Raw genomic sequence first — 22,869 nt, forward strand, 5'->3', positions numbered from 1 at the left:
TTTGTTTGATGATCTGTTTTTCTTGAGTTTTTTGTTTGTCAGGTTTGAGTTTATAGCACTCAATTCTTTTCTCTCTTCTCTTGTTCAAGCAGGAGGCATAAAACGCATTACTTCATGTGTATTGAAGGATTTATCTCAGGAAAGACCAGCTTGTTGCTGGCGTTTCACTGAGAAATTGCAAACGTTTTAATGAACTGGCTTGACATTGACCCTAAATAATATGAAAGCTTAAATGCTTTTGAAGGAGAAGTAAAAAGGGGATTTGGGATGTAGTACTAGGCATGGAGTTGGTGTTTTTTCTAGGGATACCATATATGGCCACGTCCTAAACCTGCATAAGAGGTAACAATCATCTGCCCGGGACAATTTGAAAAATTAATTTCTAATTATAGATGTCAATGGGAAAACTGACAGGAGTCATACAATTTAAAGTGGACCATGTGTATTTGTCTCATATCCATTTCATTATTATGACCACTAACAGAAAGGAACTTAATGGAGAGAGGAATAAGTCAATACAAATTGACTTGGCAGGCCACAGTGGTAGGCAGAAAGAGGAGAGAGCAAGGGAGGAGGGGAGAGGGAGAGAAACACTTATCCCAGAGGGAAGAAGCAGAGGTGGAAGCCAGTGAATTTAGGGGTCCGTCTCTGCTGATAATTTCATTTCCTTCCATTGGCACAATAAATGAAAATGACCTTAACACAAGGTCCATTCTTCTGTCTATGGGTGTATCGTATTGACACACTGTGAACAGCTGGCTAACTGGGTTGTATTCTGGCCCATAGTGAGAAGAGAAGAACCTCAGCCCTGATTGCAATATATTATTACTCTGATCATGGTTGCTAAACCAACTCTTTGTGTCACCAGTTTCTGGTCAGACTGCAATGAAATTTCTTGTATTGGAATCCCAAAATTTCCACTTGTACATTAGAAATATTAAAATATAATGAAAAGATTGCTATAAAATATACAGAGCACATTCATGCTCCCCAGAGAAGAAACCTTTTTCCATATTGAATGCTCCTGGGCTTTTCTTTAGTACTACTCTGTCATCTTTGTAAGTAAGATATAACAAAATCTGTTCAGCAGATCCCAGGGGGATGAACCTATTTTATTGTGAAGATGGAATGACCTTCCCTTTAGCTTTTTTCTTTACCTAATTTTTTCTAAATATTGCTAAACTACGACTAAACTACTCTGATGAGGCTGACCCTGCTGCTATGTTGGTGCCCTTTTAGATGTTTTCAGAATTAAATAGCCCATTAACTGATTATGACCAGTCACAATAACTAAAGTTAGGGGTTAGGACAGAGATGTGAGATGCACATTGTCACATACCTTTGATACTGTATAAATTGAATGAGTCAACAGGATTGTTTTTCTATAAATGGCTATTTGAGCATTTGAGCACATGCAATGTGTTTGATTGTCGTTTTAACATTCCCAATCAGAGAAATGCATGATCCCTCTAGAATGTTCATGTTTGGTTTCATGATTGGAGTGGAAAATGAATGTATTTGGAGCAGCTTTGCAGATAAATTGTGATGCAGTTGTTACTTTGTTACTTCATAGTTAACTGCTGTAATTCCTACATTTGTAAGACAGTTGGGAAGATATCTAGATTTCTTAACACGTCAAGATTTAACCCTAGTTAGTTTGAATGTATTACTGCATTTAATTTTGAATGGTAAACATGAGCAGTACATGCCCTCTCCAATAATGTGAATTTTCACAGTATCAGCTTTGTCTAATTCTAATAATTTATCCTAGTTTCTCCATAGTCCTTGAGAGTGTTTAGAGAGTCAGGAGTGAAATTATTATTCAAACTAAGGATGTTATGCATTGCCATGAGAGCTGTAAGCCTACCATCAAGAATATAAGCACATGAAGCTCTTGGCCAGGAGCAAGGTGCAAAGTGCAAGTGGGGGACCACCCAGTAGCACAGAAAAGACCATACCACACCAGCCAGCAAGCCATCACAGAAGCAGCAACCCCAATGGACAAGGGCAGAGGCAGTACAGCCAGGAACCCATCCCATATCAGAACCAAATATGGAACAGCTGTGAAGTCTGGGAAGAGGCGATCCAGCTGGGCGAGTCAGCTAGTAGACTGATCAATGTAGGGCCATGGACTCAGGTATATGTGCATTCCTGCAGTCACCTGGCAAGTTAGTGGTTCCTGTCTTGAGGGCTAACAGCACCAGCACAGGGGAATCAGCCTGGAACACATACCGCAGCAGCAGCAGTAAAGATCAGATATCCAGCCAGCCCAAGTGAGGAAGCCAGGAGGAGCAAATGGCAGCAGCAGGCAGCAGGAAGGCAACAGGTCAGAGATGTTTGGATATAGCTATCAGGGACATAGAAATGTATAAGGAGCAGGGCAAATAAAAGTGCATTGGTGGTGAGAAAGCATGAAAGCAAAAAAACATTCAAACAACAGGACATTTAAAAGTTGGAAAGAAAGGCGGCAGCCAAAGTGCACGAGCATTCTTCTAGCATTGTCATTTTACATTTATTTATTGTACATTTATTTTTATTGCTGCTCTGTATCATCCTTCTCATCATTATCACAGCTCCTGATATATTTGCACCCATTTATTCTAGAGCAAACATCCTTTGTATTTTCCATACAAAGGACAGACAAGGATAAAATGACTACGTTATCCTCCAGTTTTGCTCAGCCACTGTCAGTATTAACCAGATGACAGCAAATCGAACTCTTTGGCACACTGGTGAAAACTGAGGATGCTTGTGATGTATGGGCTTCCAGGAGTCTTATGTGACAATGGTATGTTCATTTACACAAAGTATAAAAGTGCCTTTCAGATAGTGCTGTAGTAGAAACAAAAGCCTTTTGTAATACTGGTTCACAAGCATCAATACCGAATGAGTAGCAGTTGTATACCTATGTATAGGTCCTGGGTTACTGACTTGCTCTTCTCAAAAAGTGATTTCATTGGTAGTTTAACAATTTCTTGGTGATTAACTGCTTACTCACCAGTCAGCACTGCTGCATTGATCCCAAGCCACTGCAGGTGAACAAAGTTGAGTAGCATCCAGTACATCAAATGACAGCAAGATAAACATCTGTTGCAATGTTTAATGCTTTAAACAATCTAACAATCTGAGCATGCCAAACTCACAACAGGAACAGGATTTGAGATTGAGGTTATTACTCTCAGACTCTGTGAGAGTGTGATGGACAGAGAGATGAATAGGCAAGGAGGGATTTGTGGATGAACAGACAATTTGATCGGCAGTTAGGAGAATCATTTCAGGAGGCCATGCCAGCAGAGGCTCCCACCATTAACTTTGTGTGTGTGTATGTGCTCTCTCTCTCTCTCTCTTTATATATATATATATATATATATATATATATATATATATATATATATATATATATATATATATATATATATGCTTAATGCATAATTACCTTGTTTTAATAATCACAAATCAGAAAGAAATTTCACATGCAGATGAAGTTTGATTATTTTCAGTGAATTTGATTTTTGATTTTTTTCTGGATTATACTCAACTGTGCTGAACTGCATTCACTTGAGTCAATCACTCTAAATGGTGCAGTGGGGCTGAACTTGTCATTTTCCATTAGAACAGGGCTTTGACTCTTGAGTGCATCTTCAAGCCATGGTCGCTCTCTCTCTCTCTCTCTCTGTATCTGTGCGTGTGTGTGTGTGTGTGTGTGTGTATGTGTGTGTGTGTGTATGACACCTCAGTAATCCTCTCTCAGAATGATTTAGACAAACACAAACATACATACAGCAGCTATGTTGTCTGTTAGATAGTCAGGCTAGACAGAGTGCAAATTGGTGCTTAATGATCACCAACACTCAATGTGAAAGTATGAATATGAGTCTGAAAAGACAGAAAATAACGATGTGTGCACCACAGTAACATGCTGTAAGATCTAGGGCCAGGTAGGGAGTTGCAGACTAGGATGCACACACCATTACATGTTGGCAGGTGAGTGCAAAAGACATTCGAAGAGAATTCTTCAAAATGAAGTTCATTAAATATCATGACAGAAGTTTAACAATTCCTTCATAACAGTCCCCATTACTACACTGTCCCAACAGACTACATCTCATTACACTGCAGTGCATTGTGGAAGTGAGACAAACAGAAGTAGAAAGACAGAGGGCCAAAGCACTAATGAGAGAGGAGATAGAGAGAACTCTTTCTCTCAAAAAGTTAAGAACAAAGGGGCTTATACACAATAGTCTGCACAAATACCGACACTCTGTCCCACCCCTCTGCGTGTTTAACTAACGCCAGTGTAAAACGCCATGACAAAGCGGCAGTATTTGATGTTCTAGGAAAGTGAACATTCAGAATGTGTAAAATGTCTTCCCCATAATTCATGTAATCCTAACATCAGCAACACAAGTGGAAACTGCATCAAACTGTGCCCCCCTCAGTTCCTCTTTTATATCTTCCTTCACATCAACTGCAGTTGCGTCAATTGATTTTGGATTCTAAGTGACTGAAATTTGTTGGAAAACATACATGACACCAGTTGGGAGGCTAAATTAGCATCCTTGATACGATCAGGTTCAACAGTTCAGTGTAATTTCCCCAGGTGGAGAAACTCATTGTTCCCACAGAAAGCTTTAGTTTACCAAGGAAACATACAGCATATATGAGAGCTTTTAGGATTTCTCTGTTTTTCTTTACCTTCTCATTGTGGATGCTACTGTTCAGCCACCATTGCTCATCCCAAGACAGGTTAATTCTATTGTGTCCAAATGTTTTCAGGGCAATCTGGCTCTGAATGTGGACCACAACTTTTTCTGCTTGGCTATCACACAGGGTATGTTGTTCAAGTCGCAATATTCTGCACTAGTGCAGACCTTGTTGGTGGTCCCGCCAAACAGCAAACATGAGAAAAACAAACAAAAAAAACAAAAAAACATTAACTGAATAATTTCAATTTGGCTAATAACCTTGGGCAACCAGTGCATACCCTGCCAATGCTAGCTGCAGACAATGATCTCAAACAGTGTGCTTATTTCAGTGGTTTATTATACTTTATCCTATAGATGCTGCTAGAGCAGGAGTGGGAAACCTCCGGTCTGCAGGCCAAATACAGACAACGAGACAGCTTGATCTGGGCCATGAGGCAAATCATATATAAAAAAGCAATCACGTTTTTCAGTGATAAAGAAAATAACATATTTCATAAATTCATTCTTCCGAGTGGTCCCTGAATGTAACGCACACGTAGCACTTAACATCACCTCAGTGCATCATACCAGCTGTAAAGAAAAAATAAGTAGATGTGGAGTGTCACGCAGTTTGAGAAAAATGGACAAACTATTTTTTGCTTAAGTGAAAGGCAAGCCAATGTGCCTAAGAAAAAAAGTGGTAAGTTAATAGCTGAGTTTGGGTGCCTAACAAGCAGCTTTCAAAAGATTGTGTTCTGACAGGGACAGTGTTGTGCAGGCAAGTTTTGTGGTGAGTGAGAAAATAACTAAGAAGCTGAAACCTCATTGAGAAGGAAAATTTGTGATGGAGCGCCTTGTTGCTGCTGTGGAGCTGCTAGCACGGGACAGGAGTGAAATTGTTTCGAAGTGTCAGTTTGTCTTAATAATTCATAGAGATGAAGGACAACCTGATGTGGAAAGTCAAGACAGCAAATGTCTGTGTGATTTGACCTTCATGGTGGACATTAACAAGTAAGTCTCAAGGATGAAGCTCAAGCTCCTGCTAGCTTTAAATGCGAAAATCATTTTAAGCAAAATCAAAGCTGGCACATACAGCTGTACAGTGGTGACACTGTGCATCTGCCTGCAAGATCAAAAGCCTGCTATGACATCATCAACAAAGTAACTGAACGCATTTGCTTCACTGTAATTTGCAATCAGCTGATGTGCCAGACAACCCACAACACAAAATCATTGAGCTTCAAAGTTACAAATCATCCTCTGGGAGAAACTTGGGAAGGGATGAAAGTACAGGATTGTGGTAGGTACCCCCTCTTCTGTTAAGGGATGGTTTCTGTATTTTTGCATAAACATGTTCTTTCACTCCTTTTTCAAACCAGCTGTCCTCCCTGTCCAAAATGTGTATGTTGTTGTCGTTTATCTTTCAGTTGGAGGCAAACTGCTGAGCCTTGAATTCAGGATTTGGCCCTTCTGTGCTGAGTCAATGGTCATTTAGTTCCCCCCGTTATACGTCCGATATAAGTCTGTGCATTCCTTGCTGCACTAGACTGCGTATACAACATTGCTTTCCTTGTGTTTGGGTGTGCTATCTTCCGGGTGAAACACTTCCATCTTAGTGTGTTGCTAGATTTGAAGAGCACAGGAATAGGGTGTTTGTTGAAAGTCTTCCTGAGTTTCTAAGATACTCCAGCCATGTATGGAATGACAGGGTTGTTGCAAGTGTATCCCTTAGATGTTTGTGCTCCTTCTCTTGGGCTTGGGCACTTGTTTGCAGCTCGGTGCTGCAAAATTCTGATAAGTAAATTATGCTACAGTGGGTGATGAGAGTCAATGAGTAAGTATTGGTCTATGTGTGAGGGATTCCTGTAAGCCCCAACGTGAGATTCCCGTCCTCTTCATTGTGTACGCCACAGTACTACAAGGCCAACCTGTTGTTCCTCCACATTTATTTCCAATGTCCTCTCCACACCCAAGTGGTTTCAATGACCGTGATAACAACCCCACAGAGGTTAAATACCTGGGACTCCCCACCGGTTATAACTGAGGAATCCCCTCGGATGAGTGGCTGTACGTTTTCAAGTTTCTACAACCAAGTCCAGTTGATTCAACCCTCCTTTCATATACAGTAAAATTTGATATAAATCTGTTCAAGTCCAGTTTCCCTTGGTGCCACACTTCTTGCAAATAAAATCTAATATCAATCTGACCAGTAGCTTGCCCAGGAAGAACGTATTGGATGAACAGACATTATCATCTGGCTTCATGACTTTCATTCACACAGTCAGCCACACCCAAGTTGTTTCAACGACTGTGGTTCAACACCACATAGGTTTAATATCTAGGACTCTCCACCAGCCAGTTAGAACTGAAGGTTCTAACTAGCTTCTAGTTAGTTAGTTCTAGTTAGTTATCATCATGGCAATTTATTTATTTATTTTATTTATTTAACAACTATTTATATTGTTTGTTTTGGTTTATCTTATTGACAACTTTAATATAACGATAATAATAATAATAAGAAGAAGAAGAAGAAGAAGAAGAATTTTTCGCCTGAGTTCCTCGTACTTGAATGGTTTGGTCTTAGTTTAGGTATTTGTAATTCAGGTTTGTTCTTGGAATTGTTGTAGTCTGCCTCTTCAGTTTTTGTTGCCTGCCTTTTTTTTTGTGGATTGATATTAGTTTTTCATTATTAAAACTTGCTCTTGTTTTTTCAAACTACTTGTCAGTAGTCCTGGATTAGGGTCCAACCCCTTGCTTCCCTGCATACACAACTGTGAAATATTTAAAGATGCAAATATTCAATATCTAAATGAACAATACAATGGTGATGTTCAACTCCGTTGCAAGTGCTGCTGAAACGTTCCATTAATTTTGAATAATGGCACAAAAAATACTTAGTTGTGAAAATATTTACCTCGACCCACACAAAAAAAAAAAAAAAAACAGCCACACACATATATAGATGCCATATACAGTTGTTTGTCTTTACCCTGCCCCAGTTTTTACCAGGCCATTGGGTCCTTCCCGAGTTTAAAGCCCAAATATGGAAATATGACAAGGATTATAACATGGCTGAAATTCAGGGCACACATTTTCACAACCACATGTACACAAAATGCTGTCAGAAAGAAATCTGCAAAGTCACACATGAAGATATTTGCAGATATGAAAATATTTAGAGGCAAGATACAAACACGCTGCATAAAACATTCTCTCAGAAACACCTTCACACATGCTCATAACACATTTATACCACACTTCTCCTCTCTGTGCCTGTCCATCTGGCCCAGAGTTGTCGCTCTAATGTGGCCTGAATATTATTCTTTTTGTGTAAAAGTGAGAAACACATAGAATTTGTGCATTGATCGCTTCCACAAAATAAGACAATAATGAAAAGAGGAACAGACTTTATGTCTACACAAATGGATGCTGTGTGAGGGTGTTTCTGTTTTGTGTGTGTGTTCATCGCTGTGTGTATGAAAATGTGCATTAGTGAGACTGTAACGCTCACAGAGCCGTGCTGTTGCCATGACAACGTTACAGGCAAAGTGGGTCAGCAGGCTCCTGCCACACCCCTGTTGGCATAGCAACAAGGCTGGTCAATTAAACCTGAGCAGCACGATGACTCACACACACACTCTCACACACACACACATAAACCCCTTTCTGTGCAACAGGAAGGTGAAGGAGGGGACCAGTGTGTTTGATTCTCTTCATCTTTCTCTTGCTTTGTGTAAGACTGCCGCTCTGTCTACATGTAGGCTTCAGTGAGTCGTGTGGCTGAATGTGTGCTTATTTTGAAGCCTGTATGTATGTGTGGTTGGTGTGGATTTTCCAAGTCCAAAATGGAGACGTTTGTATTGAAAGCTGCTGATATTATTTTTGTTATTATTATTATTATTATTATTATTATTATTATTAGACAGCCAACTGCTGGGTAAGCAGGCAGTAAACATCACAACGGGCTGATAGGCAGAGACACCTGTCAATCAAGCCCTAAAACATCCTCCTTTTTAACTGTTATCTCTTCTTTGGATCAAATAATCTTAAAATCAACACCACAACATTATAAGAAACTAGACTAAATCAAAAGACCCAAGAACCTTGTGGAAAACTACTTGGAATATTGTTTAATATTATTGAATAGTATATTTGGAATTTTTTAAAATTAATTTCAATGCAGTTAAAATAATTTTGGAGGCAACATCTAGAACCCCTTTTTGATTTTACCAGTCTGTGGTTGCCATTTCATTAATCCCAATGGCCCCCGCCATGTACTGTAAAGCCTGCATATCTCAAGACAAATCAGTCAAACAGTAGCATAATGGATGGATGTTACCTGCCATCCAAACATTTCGTTGATGTGTTTTCAAGGGGAACACATTGTCATGAACATGATTTGTGGATTTTTTAAATATTTCAGGATTGAAACTTCCCCCCTGACCTGTGGCCTTTGCCCCACACTACTCTGAAAGAGGAGAGATTACCCTATCTGGTAGCAACTACAGCTAATCTCAGTTGAAGTCAGTCATTTTGAAATGCCTGAATTGTTGGTGCATCATTCGCAACCACTATACAATTATTTAAAATGGCAGGTGAAGAACTCTAATTACTCAGGTCAACACAGGAGGATGCATAGAAAAAGACAAACAGTGATCACAAGAAAATCTTCACCAGCATCGACTGACAGACACTGGACAAATGCATTAACAATAAAAAATTGGATCCGTCTAGATTCATTTCCAAGGAGTCCACAGGTTGATATGATTTATTTGTCTGTTTGTCTGTTGTATCATGTGAGTTATGAAATGTGTGTAATGTGAAAACGATACCCACTCCCCGGCACACATTTACACTGCCATCTACCAGTATCTAGCCATTCTGACAGTTGTGGTTTGTGGTTTTATGACCAGGTTTTGGTATTGTGTCACTACCCTAATACGATGGAAGGGAGTGAAATGTTGTCTGTGGTGCTCACAGCACTGAAAAGAAGTATTTGGAAACATTCAGTAGCAACATCTATTTCCAAACATAGTGCCTTGGTTGTTGTGGTTTAGTCCATTGAACGTGCTGTTGACCATCACCAAATGGGACTGTTTCCGCCATGAATGGATGTAAAGTACTGTTGTGACCAGCTTTCATGCCTCGACTCTCAAAGTGCCAGAGTCCTTTAATTTAACAACCAGGTAATTGTGGGAAGGTTATTTTGCCCCTTGCACATGAGCTAGACAAGCAACTTGGCTGTATGTCTGTACTGGACGGATGAAACTGATACCATTTGGCCAAGCTGACTCTGCATAAGATGGAAATAAATGCATGTTTAGTGTGCATATTTGCTTTTCAAAAGAACATTTGGATGTTCTAAGACTGCTGTAATCATGATGCTGAACATGTTAAACATGCTGTTTTTTATGTGTGTTTGTGTAGGTTGTAAGGAGTGCTGTGAGCGATGTGTGGGCAGTCTGCCCTGGGCCTCTCTGATCGCCACCATTCTCCTGTACATGGGTGTGGCCTTGTTCTGTGGGTGTGGCCATGAGGCTTTGAGCGGCACCATCACCATCCTCCAAAACTACTTTGAAGTCATCAGAGTGCCAGGAGAAACGCTGGATGTGTTCACCATGTGAGTTATTTGTCTTTATCTTCATTTCTCAGGAATATTAAAGGACTGTACCTGATTTTCAATGTTTCGAACAAAAACTATAAATTGCAAAATACATCACATTACACTCATGTTTCTCAGTTGAGGTCCTATCGTCAAAGCTGCAGTGCATGTTTGTTTCAGTGCTGATTCAGCAACAGTAATCCATGCACAGATTTTTCTGATTTTGTCAGAAAGCAGACATCATAAATTAATTATTTCGTTATCTCGAGATATCAAAGACCGTTTTCTCGTGATAACGAATTAATTATTTCGTTATCTCGAGATAACAAAGACCGTTTTCCCGTGATAATGAATTAAATTATTTGGTTCTCAGCATAGATTGGTTCTCGATTTTGGGGTTTCTGCACAGACAAAACCCTAACGAAGGCTAGTGCTAATTTAGCACGATGTAGCTTGATAAAGTGTTTATTAGCAGTGATGTGATGAGTGTGTTTACATTATGGTTAGTGCGGCACAATGCATTACAGTGATCAACTTAACATGTGTCTATAATCAGAGGATGTATGCCCCTTTGTATTTAAAGTTCAGGGTTTCCCCCAGTGCTTTGTAGGCCTGGCGGGCCGCCAGGCTTTTCTTGCCCCCCCCCCCAGGCTAAGTATCGATTGGTTATGATGAACGATACATTGCGAACAACAACTTTAAAATCACAGTAACTAGCAAAGCAAACCTTGCTGTCAGCAGACCTAACGAGCGCTGTTCCCACTCATGTTCCCACTGCTCTATGTTGTGTTCACTCATGTCGACCAAGTTTGTTTTGTGACAGCTGTTTTTTAGACAATGTTAATAGTATGCTTGTGCAAACATCTTGCCAAATTAGCAGCTAACAGTAAGACATCCTAACAAACAGCACGTTTACAATGAATAACTCCGGACCAGAGCAACACACAGCCTTCAGCAACGATGACAGAGACCATTACGATGCCGAGGCGATTCCTGGTGGACTGACTGCAGCAGCTTCCTTACTCAACTGAGAGCTAACTGCAGCTGCCGTTGCTAACATAAAGTTAGCTAATGTTAGCTCTGTGAGCACTGCTCTCTCCTGACTCAACTCTGAGTTGTCCGGAGCTCGGCAAGAAATCAACCTCTGTGTGGGCTCTGTGTGTAGGCTATACGGAAGCCGAGAACCAAATAATTTAATTTGTTATCACGGGAAAACGGTCTTTGTTATCTCGAGAAAACGAAATAATAAGTCGTTATCACGAGAAAACGGTTAAAAAAAAATGTATACGGACCTGGCCGTTCTCGGCTTCCGTATAAAAGTGCATCAACATTATACACAAATATAAAACAAATGAAAGGCAATTATCATGTGCGCCTCTTGGACCACGTACAGAATAGTGCTATCTTGGGGCCATATGTCTTTCCTCTGCAGCCATGTTGGTCCTGACCCACAATGCCACAGCTACCCTGAACTAAACTCTTGTCATCTAGTCATGTGACCTGTTCCACGGTCCAATGAAAGACAACCTCTCATAAAGCACACTAAATCTTTTAACCAGACATTATTTTAAAGTGGCATATTTCAGACAAATTTTTGATCAGTTTGAATGGCTGCATGAACTCAAATAATAAGTATTTAAGACAGAAACATCAAGTAAACATTTCAATGAAACATGTCTCTGAGACGGTTGCTGTTTCAAATATTTGACTGAACAAAACGTTTTGAAAGTTCAGACCCGAAATAGGGTAGGCCTATTTCTGAAAAAAAAAAAAAAGTCCACACATCACAGGCTTACAATGGGAAAAATGATTTAAAGGATTTTGCCGTAATGCCACTAAGCTACATGTCCAAGTCCATTTCTGTCTATATATATTTTCATTATTGAGTGTTTTTTCTTCTCACATTTGTGATTAGGTAGAGTTTATCAAAATCATGAGAAACTTTCTTATAGTTTTTGTTGTTTGAGTTGGAAATGGACTTCCACAGCAAGGCATGCCAACAAAGCACACTGACTTTTCTGTCTTGGATCAGACATACGTGGAAGTGAGTGATTTGACCATACAAGTTTTCCACTCATCATTAAGGGGTAAAAAGCTGGTAACCCCATCCACTGTCTCAGCCTCCCCCATTCCAGATCCAGGCTCACCCTCCATCCTCACTTCTCTCTGACTTGTTTATGGCAATTACACAATGTAATTAACCTGAAGATACATGTGTAGTCTACAAGTCACACTTTAAGATGCAGTCAAAAAAAATAAACAAATACTTGTTACTCACTGACACTGTGGGTGTGTCTATGTTCTCTCCACAGCATTGACATCCTGAAGTACATCATCTACGGCCTTGCAGCTGGATTCTTTGTGTTTGGCGTTCTGTTGCTGGTAGAGGGATTTTTCACCACCGGAGCTATCAGGGACCTCTATGGAGAGTTCAAGATCACTGCCTGTGGACGCTGCCTGACTGCATTTGTAAGAAATCTTTACAACCAGCAGATTAAATGTATACAGACTTTTTAAATTGTACTGTCACACTTTCAGATAGACTGCTTGTGGCAAGATGTTTTTGGGGAGTTGGGAGTAACTGATTATGCTTATCACTGTCATGAGCACACACACTGTAGTTTATGTTGACTCAATTCTACATACACCGTCATGCTTGCAAAAATACTCACTTGAGCACCAAATGTGGATTAATCCACCACTGACAACTGCATAGTCATTCAAAAACAAAACACACTCTTTTTCCTAATGAAGGTGACTTCATAATAAGACTTTTAAAATATCCTTTCACACGCATTTCAAATATGAAGTTTTATTTTCACACATGTAATCAGCATGTAAAGGTGCTTAATGTGAGCAAAATTAACAACTGTTGCACTTGCAATTAATGTATCCATTACATTATCTGACCAACTATGCTCCATCACAGTGGTTATAAGTGAATAAACTGTTATTTTTATACATCCAATATCTTGTGACATACTAACTAAATTATTAATAATAACATCATGCGTGAAAATGTAATATGCACCATTGATCTTACTTAAAATAGAACAATACTCATTCAATTAATATTTGATTGGTTGCATTATTTTAAGTCTTTATACTGTTAGACAGCACTGACACTGCCGTCTGAAGCACAGCAAACATGGAGGGAGTGTTTTTAAGAAGTATGTACTGTTTTCAAACAAGCCTAAGACTGGCCTAAGTCAATACACCCTGACAGATCTTCATCTTATTCCCTGAAATATTGCATTTTTTGTCTGTTTCTCAGTGTAAAACACAGTCTCCATGTGGCATCTGTTTGTTAGTCACGTCTGATTCATGTGGAGGAGGCAGACAGATAGAGTTTAGGCATTGGCCACATCGGCTAAGGAAATGTTTCCCTCTCATCTGTCGCTCTGTGTCGGTGCAGTGGAGAAAGAAGGCTTTCTGAAGCAGGCCTGTGGAGACAGCAGCCACGCACACACACACACACACACACACACACACACACACACACACACACACACGCGTTGGGGATTTTGATTGATATAGATTTACATTCATTCCCTGGAGACTTACCCTGACCCTAACCAGAACCAATAACCAACAACCTAACCTACCTAATCCAGTTAACTGGTCTTCTGTCTGAAAAGCCAAAAAGCGAAACAGAGAACAGCAGAGAGCGAGTAGTCAGTTGTCTAAAACAGGCATCTCAAACCAGTTCCATAAAGGGCCGCGTGGCTGCAAGTTTTCATTCCAACCAAGGAGGAACACACCTGGCTGGAATCAATTAATCAGCTGATCTCAGTCTTCAGCTGTTAACTAAGTGATCCCTTGATGTTGATTGGTTGGCCTGATGTGCTCCTCCTGGGTTGGAATGAAAACCTGCAGCCACGCGGCCCTTTATGGAACCGGTTTGAGATGCCTGGTCTAAAAGGTGTTTTTATGCCTCAGTGTGAAATGATGGACCTTCATATCTGTGCAATGAATCACATACAGCATGAATTTCATTTCTAAGCTCTAAGAGTTAATGACATAAAGGAAAATGAAGGTTGCAAAGAAATGCACTTTTTGCATTCTGTGTATAAATGAATCTGCTTTACATAATGAATGCAGTATATAAAGTAAATATAATTTGATCATACCTGTTGGTAAACAGTCTTGAACATCTGTCAATAAGCAAGTCTGTTAAAAGTGACCTGTTAATTCTATTTTCTAGTGTGGTTAAAGTGTTTTTCAAGTGGTTAAATAAGACATCATTGAAAAACACATAATCGCTGTCATTCATTATGTCTTGTCTCTGTGTTTGCAGCTGATGTTCTTGGCCTATTTGTTCTTCCTGGTGTGGCTCGGAGTGACAGCATTCACCAGCCTGCCAGTCTTCATGTACTTCAATGTTTATTCCATGTGTCAGAACACCAGCTTGGTGGAGGGAGCCAACCTCTGCCTGGACCTGCGTCAGTTTGGTATGTACCATGATAATGTGTGATATCTCTGAAATAAATGGTTGGATGTGTCATACTTACCTGTCACATCTATTTTTATAATTGAAATTGTGAGTTTATCATCTCTGCATTATGTTGTGGAATGGTCTTAAAGTTATGGCAGCTGATGATCTTAACCTGCAGTATTTGGGGCAAATCCATGAATCCAGTGGTAAGAAAGAATCTAAGTTTCTCTGACAAGAGATATAGAATCGTATGAGCTTATATATCACAGGGCATAGAAGGCTGCTTTTAATTGTGCAATCAGGTTACACTTTCATATTCCATTCACCTCAGTCCAAAGGAGAGAAGACAGAAGAAGACCAAGAAAAGTTTCTGTCTTTCTGGGCTTTTTGGGTTCAAGCCTGGTGAACTTTGACCTACCTCTGAGCACCCCCGTTTGTCCACTGCGTTTCTCTGAAAGAACAGTTGGTTTGACATTTTAGAATCAAAATATTCTACTGAAATTTGTGTTGCATTCCAGGACGTTTCACAGAAATAACACCACATTTAAGCAAACAATAAAACAAATACTGCACCATAAATTGCCAAATTATTGCCCATATTGATCCGTATTGGATGATGCCATGCAGGTTATATCATTTGAAAGAAAAATCTATTTTTCCAATTTGGGATTATTCAAATGGAAATAATCTTCAAATTATCCACAGAGGCTGTTCAGAAGTCATTCCACACTGTATGTCATCATGCTTCTTTGCCCCTTGTTGAGTGACATGGCATCAAACACAATGAGCCCACGTCTTTGTCTGAAAAAAAAAAAAAACTAAAAAAGGAAGCCACATGGTTTTTGCTTTTCATTTTATACCAAAGGGGGAAAAACAAAATTTATGTGGTTATTGTTGGGAAACAAAAGATGCAATTACCAAAATTCAAAAAATTCCATATAAGACATATGTCAGCATACAGCTTTGACTGTGACAAAGATCTTCATCACCTGCCATCTGTCAAGGTGGCAACAGGGTCATCTGACCACACCGCGCATCCCTTTTTCTGCATCAACTTATTCTAGCTCCTCCCGGGCGATCGTGGGGACAACCTCCGAGCAAAGATGGACGATTTCAGTCTTGCCATATCATCTTCATTTTAGCAATCACGCTTTCAATCAATACCCCTAACTGCTAATAATAAACTGCCTTGTTTTTTTTTTACTAATAGTAAAAAGTCACACTTTCACTTTATTTTTCAGGCACCTTAATATCATTCTAAGATCAAAACAGGCAAACGGAAGCAAATAAATAAATAATGGTAACAATAAAGATTAGAATCTGAATTCATTAAATAGTATGATAATACAATAGGCTAGTTATTAAATTACAAAATAATAATCCAGTAGTGTAATGTTTAATTTTTGGTTTGACATATCCACCTTCACCGTCTGTGTACTTAACATTTAAGTACACACACACCTACCTAATGTCAGCGGTATTTTAGTACATACATTTTAGTATATTCAGCTGCATCCTAGTATATTTTCATTGTCTTAGTATATTTTTATTTCTTGGTATATTTTTTTTGCATTTATGCATATTTTTACTGCATGTTAGTTTATTTTATTCTATACATACAATACAACTTAAGTCAGACAAAGTGGTAGAGTCATCTGTCAAGAAATACTTTTTACATCATTTATCTTCATTAATATATCACATATCATCCGTTCAGCCACATGTGAAGCTGATGAGTGTTCTCAGTATAAGTGACATCATTTCAATTTCCCTGAAATGTTTCACCTAATAAATAATTTTAAGTGTTCAAAAGATGCCACAATCATATTCTGGACATCAACAAATGTTTATGTAAAATAAATAGACAATATAAACACATTCCGGCCATATAAATTGTTCCTGTGCCTCTGAGCAGGACACAGAACACAGTGGAAATACACAGTGCAGGCTAATATTCATGTGAAGGTGTTTGTAAACAGGTTGCAGGCTACAGACAGAAAACACTGCTGCTGTGGCACCGATTATTGTGTGCCTTTATTAGCACTAGCACAGCATGTGCAGACACAAATTCATCAAAAGTCTCTACAGTTGTTAAGGCTGACCAACTGTATTTAGCTGCAGCCATCGTCAGAAATGAAGACAGTTTTATGTGACATTTCAGAGGAAAAGAGGTTGCATTTCTCTAAAAACAGATTTGCTCGTTTCTTCTTTTCTTGCATGGAAAAGTGAGGGACAATTGGATGCAATTTACAAGACTTAGGATGTACCCCAGGTGTTCAGCATCTGAGGGGCCATGCACATGCATCCGCATTTGTAGAACAGGTAATAGGAACACCCTAGCTCTGACATGACCTGTGATTTGCCAAAGTCGCCTGTCAAATGCTGAGTTTCTACAGTCTGCAAACAGAGCCAAGAGGAGGTTCCAAAGTCTAGTTTTGTCCAGACCACTGAACTGCAATATGCTGAAAAGTTTTAATGGATTTTTAGCCCAGTGACACTAAAAATAAACTGCCTATCACAGCTTTAATGGCAACTCACAAAAATACACACAATGGAAAAACCTGTGTGTGTCCAATAAAATTGCCAAATTACCAGTAGAAAGCCTAAAATGTACAATATGCCACAATGAAACCTAGAATCTTTCACCTATTCAAAAGGACTAATACTGCTCAACGAACCTGGACTTTATTTTGGTGAAATGACAGACAATCACTGACCCCAGTCTGTGTATATGTGTTTAGTAGTAGATGTTGGTAAGACCCGTAGACTGAACATATGTTGTGACACTGGCATTCCAGAGATCTGATTAAGGACAATACCAATTTGACACATGTCTGAAAACATTCAGCTTTTTTGGGGAGTTTCTGGACACAAATGTAGGGCAGAGTAGCTGTTATTTGTACCTTTGCAATGAGGATGCAAATGCAGACATAGACTTTGAGGTTTGATGAATAATGGGGATTGATTGAAAAAGATAATGGGAAAATAGAGGTGGTATGAGAAGTTAGATTGCTGATTGAGGCAGAGAGCAGGAAGGTGATGATGGATGGCAGGACTGATGAATGTGGGAGTAAGGCGTGAGCAGACTAAAGGTAGTAGGCTGGCGAGCAGGCTATCAAGCAGACAGGCAGAAGGCAGGAAAAAAGATAATAGTTAGCTTGTAACAGCATGACAAGAAAAACTATGCTAGCAATACTGGAGAAGCTTCAAGTATTGCAATGACTGAAACAATGTGTTGTGTGTTGGAGAACCAGAGATGGTATACTGTTGAGTTGATGAGTTTCTTGACGGCAGATGTTTGGTCTGAGCATGTCAGAGGAATGAGCCGCAATTAGTGTGGATAACTCTTTTCCAATGAAAGTAGCCAGCAGTAGCTCCATCAGTCAGTAAAAGGTGGCAGATATGCCATGTGCTCATTCGCATATTGGTGGCATCATTATTTAATAAAACTTAGTGGTTGTGTCGGTTGCAGTGCAGAGTTCACCTTAACCATACAATAGGTAGAAACTTTTAATCTACAAAGGAAGGGGGAAGCTCAAATGAACTGCTTACATATTCTGCAAATTTCTCTTTGGAGATAAATAAAGTATTTATCTATCTATCTATTTATAAGGTGTAGGCCTAAGAACATTCTAATCCAGAGAGAAAGAGTTCTTTACAAGTGAAGTCAGTGATTTATTATCTAAAAAATAACTATGTATTTAGCTATTAGCTATTTATATTTATTTAAGCAAAACTATTTATAAATCAACATTCATTTACAAGAATGCAAAGTTTTCCAGAGTTGGGAACATTAGTTGGGAGCCTGGCCAGTACCAGTAAGGAGGCCACACCCACATCACAAAAACATGCACACACACACAGAATGACAGGGGAAAACAGGAGACATAAGATGGAAACACAGAAAAACAAAAGGGAAATAACTGGAGGCATCCAGTGTCACACCAGAGGGTGATGTGGAGGCAGGATACATGAGCGGAGCTGCTCAGGAAGTCAACCACATGCCAGGAAAGATTAGCGGGAGCTGCTCACAAGGTTGACCAAACACCAGGACAGATGGTCAGATGGTCCCTCTGGAGGCTGACGATGTAGGACAGAACTGGAGGTATTTGGAAAAAGTGCAGGACCGGCTTTAGCAGGAATTGATGGCTAACGGTTTTGGTAGGTCGCAAAACAATCAAACGGGAGTGCAAGCCAGCACTCCAGGAGTCAGGTCGCTGGAGTGCTGGCTGGGTATCAGCAGGTAGAGCCAATGGGGTTCAGAGTGGAAGTTAATAGACTGAAGGTAAACAGAGAGGAAGGCTGGAGTGCTGATAAAATCTTCTACAAATCAGGGTAGCAGTTCAACCAACCCAGGCTTGACAGACAATGTCCATCATACCTCTGACAAGACTGCCTCTTCCTGCTCCATACAGAGACATTTTGTCAATAGTTCAAAAAGCACTCCATAGTGTGAGTCACCTCATTAAGTTCTTCCACAGAAATTAATTATTCTGCTGGGTCCAGCTTATTAGAGCAAATAACTGTTGCAGGGACTCAGACAGGGAGGGCTTGCAATAGTTCAGTGTAGTTTTATTTGGAAGATAATGACAGGAGGATTCAGAGAGCCGATCCACAGTTTAGTGTGACGGAGAACAGTTGGAGAGGTTGTCGGCTGGAGGACAGACTGGTAGGACACAGGTCAAGGCAGGCAGGAATCATGGTAGGCTATGAATCACACTAAAGAATCTGGTGAAGACTGGAGTGTAGAACTGGAGTATACTGCAGGAGCTTGATGAGTGGATGGGTTGCAGGTGTGCAGGCTGATTGGCAGAGACAGGTGAGTGGCAGCAGGAGGGAACAGAGAGCAACTCCAAGTCAAATTCACACAAAGACACAGAGAGAGAACAAACAAGAAACACTAGGTATTGGTAAACAGCAGGAACACAAGGAATGAGGAAGAGGCACAGGCAGGCCATAACTGTGATCCCCTCAGCAGGAGCCTCCGGGCGACCCACCAGGCTTGTCTGGATGAACCCCGTGAAACTCCCTGATGAGTGGCGATGCACAAGGAAGGATTGTGAGACCCAGGATGTCGTCTTCGGACTGTATCCCTACCAGTCTACAAGTTTACTAGAAACCTCTGACGTGGAGAAGTACATGCAAGGAACAAGGAAGGAAGGCAAAGAGGACAGAAGGACATTGGTTTTCAACTGTGACACATGGAGATTGGGGTGGATTATGATTGTATTGGGTAATTTAAGTCTGACAGCAGATGGGTTTGTTATCCATTCCACAACATAGGGTTGGACGTAATGGGGAGACAGTTTTCAGGATTCAGTCCTTAATGGGATAGCTTTGGAAGGAAGTCAAACTTTCTGACTTGGTTTGTATTCAGGAGCTGGGTTCCAGTGGCAATGCACTTGTTGAGGTCCGCAGAGAAAAGCAGGGCAGAGCGGTAGTCCTTCCAAAGTTAACAGTAGCGGCACAGTGTATTTGCACCGAGGGTACTCAAGTTCACTCTCCTGGGAGGGAAAAAGAGATGGGTGGTTTTGTGTGTTATCTCTGACCAGGGTTTTAGATTTTGGCAAGCCAGCTCATGCAAAAAAAGCTTGGCTATGTCAAACTTACTTCATATTATCCCCCCTGACCATTTGTTTAGATAACAACTCACAGCCAATGGAGCCAAATGTCACTCTTACACTTTATACGTCACCAACAAAAATGGTGGATGAGAATAGCAATGTGCCAGGCAAACGAGGAGACTGTCCACATGTTTTACAACTTTATGTATTTTTTTTTTTATTGATTGAATTAAAAAAGCATGGTTAGTGCTGTTTCTCTTGTCTAACAGAGAAAATGGCATATCTCTTGCTCAAACCATGGAGGAGTAATGATATTTTGGATCATATACGATCCCAGGGTTCTTAGAATTGCACAGAACAAGACTTTTGGGATGCTCAACCTTTGCAGTTAAGAACTGACGTTTATGATTTCTATCTTTGACACCATAGCAAACCATCCAATTACAAGACAGTCATTCTAGTTAGCTACCTTTGCACATACTAACAATACATACTATATTTCAACCAGGTATTAGTAACAGTTATGTATTATTTAACATGATACTTTATAGCTCTGTCCACCATGTTGTTCTCCAGGATGTCCACATAAAGTCAAAAGAGTCTCTTGCAGCACTGCCATCTATTGTCCAAACTGTAAATGCACCTTCTGTTAGCAAACCAATTAATATACATAATGAACATGGGGAATAATTACAACATTTGACGTAAGAGAAAATTGCTGGTTCATAAAGTTTTGGATTCCGATGACAATGGTCACTGTGATTATATTCCCACCAGCAGCACACTGTGGGAAGATCCCTGTGGCCAACAGTGCTGGACCACTGAATCATTAATCTCTATCAATTTTAATTAAATACACACAGAAACTCTTTCAGGGATGTAAGCAAGTAACATCCAGAGGTTCTTCAGTTAATTCATCAGTCTTCTTGCAAAATATAGATAGGTGAAGTAGATGAAGTATGTTTGATGAAGTGTTTCTAATGTTTTGGTTTATCAGGAGCTGTGACCATCTCTGAGGAGAAGAAGGTTTGTACAGGATCTGAGAAGTTCTTCAAGATGTGTGAATCCAATGAGGTAAGAGGAAACATGGAGAGAAGGAGGGAGGAACATGGCTTGTGTTTTATGTAGTCGTGTATTCAAAGTGAGATGCACTTGTAATGATTTGTGACCTGTATCAAGACAAATGCCAAGAAAAAAAATCCAAACTCAACAAAAATGACACTTCTGTTATCTGTTACAGCTGGACTTGACTTTCCATCTCTTCGTGTGTGCACTGGCAGGAGCAGGAGCTGCTGTCATCGCTATGGTGAGGACCTTTATCTTCATATCTGATTGGCTATGGGCCTGGAGCACTAATTGGTACTGATTGGTAATGACCTCCAACTCGTGGGTCAATTTTACAACATGAAAAAAATGGACACATAGCTCACCAGAACACCTTTTGTTCTCCATACCCAAAATGTCTTGAATTGTACTGCACATGTAACATACAAAATGTTCTGTTTCTGTGGGGTTTGCAGCTGTTGTCATTAGAAGTGCAAAGGATAGAAATAGGCCTCATTTAAATCCACCTAAAGGCAGATAGACAGAGAGAGAAGGAGAGGATCTGGAGAATCTGCTCTTATGTTTCTGCAGTAATACAAATGATGAGTCATCACGCTGTTCAGGTGTGGAGGGAATCCATTCTGTCAGATATCCCTCTGTATGCTGTATGCATTCAGCAGGTACTTACTAACCTGGGCCCATCCTGTTACTTGATGTTGTCTCTCTCTCTTGTCCACCAACAATGTGAAAAGCAGAGATCAACACATATCCATCTTTTCTGTACCTGTTTATTCCTGTGCAGAGTAACAGGGGGTTGGAGTCCATCCCAGAAACACTCTCAAACTCCACCACTGCTTTCCGTCTTCAGAGAAATAAATTCAGAAGCCTTTTGAAACATTAAAGGAACTTGGTAGAACAAGGGAAATCTAATCTGACAATAATACTGAGAGTGATGAATTAGATGTATTTCTGCTGGTAGCTGGTATGGTAGGTTTTTCTCCTGCTTGTGAGATGCCATAGCTTAAGATGTAGCATAAATCAAACAGGGTAATATGACAGAATCCCTATATGCTTTAGGCAGTTTACAATATATGTGAATCAATTTTTGTGACTTCATTAGGCCGCCACAATGAGAAGCAATGGTGTATGGTGAGCATGCAAAATGAAGTTGTGGAAGAGAAAGCATTCACCATACGACAACTTTGTTCAATTACTAATGTAATACAATACAAAAAAGCACCAAGTCACCAAATCATGATCAAGTCTAACCTGAAAGGCCAAATGGTTTGTTACACAGAGCCATCTGACAAGTCTTCCACAGAAACTGTAAAATTGCAAGCAATTTAAAAAATACCTGGCAGCTGATTGGATGGACCATCTGTCTATCACTGGCTTCATCTAACTTCTCCCAGTCAGGTTAAGGAACAGAGCCGAATCCAATTGAGACAGAGCAAAAAACCTTTTAAATCGGGAAGAACCTTTAGTGCTGTCCTTTGCCCTTCTTTCAATGAAGAAATATTCTCCAGTTCTGATATAACT

The 22,869-nt window shown here is 40.0% G+C and overlaps 1 protein-coding gene across 1 annotated transcript in view; it reads left to right on the forward strand.

Moving 5' to 3' along the window:
* gpm6ab (glycoprotein M6Ab) overlaps window positions 1-22,869 on the forward strand; it is a 35,668-nt gene that overhangs the window by 5,389 nt on the left and 7,410 nt on the right. The window contains exons 2-6 of the mRNA XM_041933416.1: window positions 10,113-10,305; window positions 12,600-12,756; window positions 14,585-14,738; window positions 21,284-21,360; window positions 21,527-21,592. Of these exons, the coding sequence (XP_041789350.1) occupies window positions 10,113-10,305; window positions 12,600-12,756; window positions 14,585-14,738; window positions 21,284-21,360; window positions 21,527-21,592 (647 nt within the window). The remainder of the gene's footprint in view (window positions 1-10,112; window positions 10,306-12,599; window positions 12,757-14,584; window positions 14,739-21,283; window positions 21,361-21,526; window positions 21,593-22,869) is intronic.

The sequence above is a fragment of the Chelmon rostratus genome, chromosome 3 (genome assembly GCF_017976325.1).
Source record: "Chelmon rostratus isolate fCheRos1 chromosome 3, fCheRos1.pri, whole genome shotgun sequence".
NCBI lineage: Eukaryota > Metazoa > Chordata > Actinopteri > Chaetodontiformes > Chaetodontidae > Chelmon > Chelmon rostratus.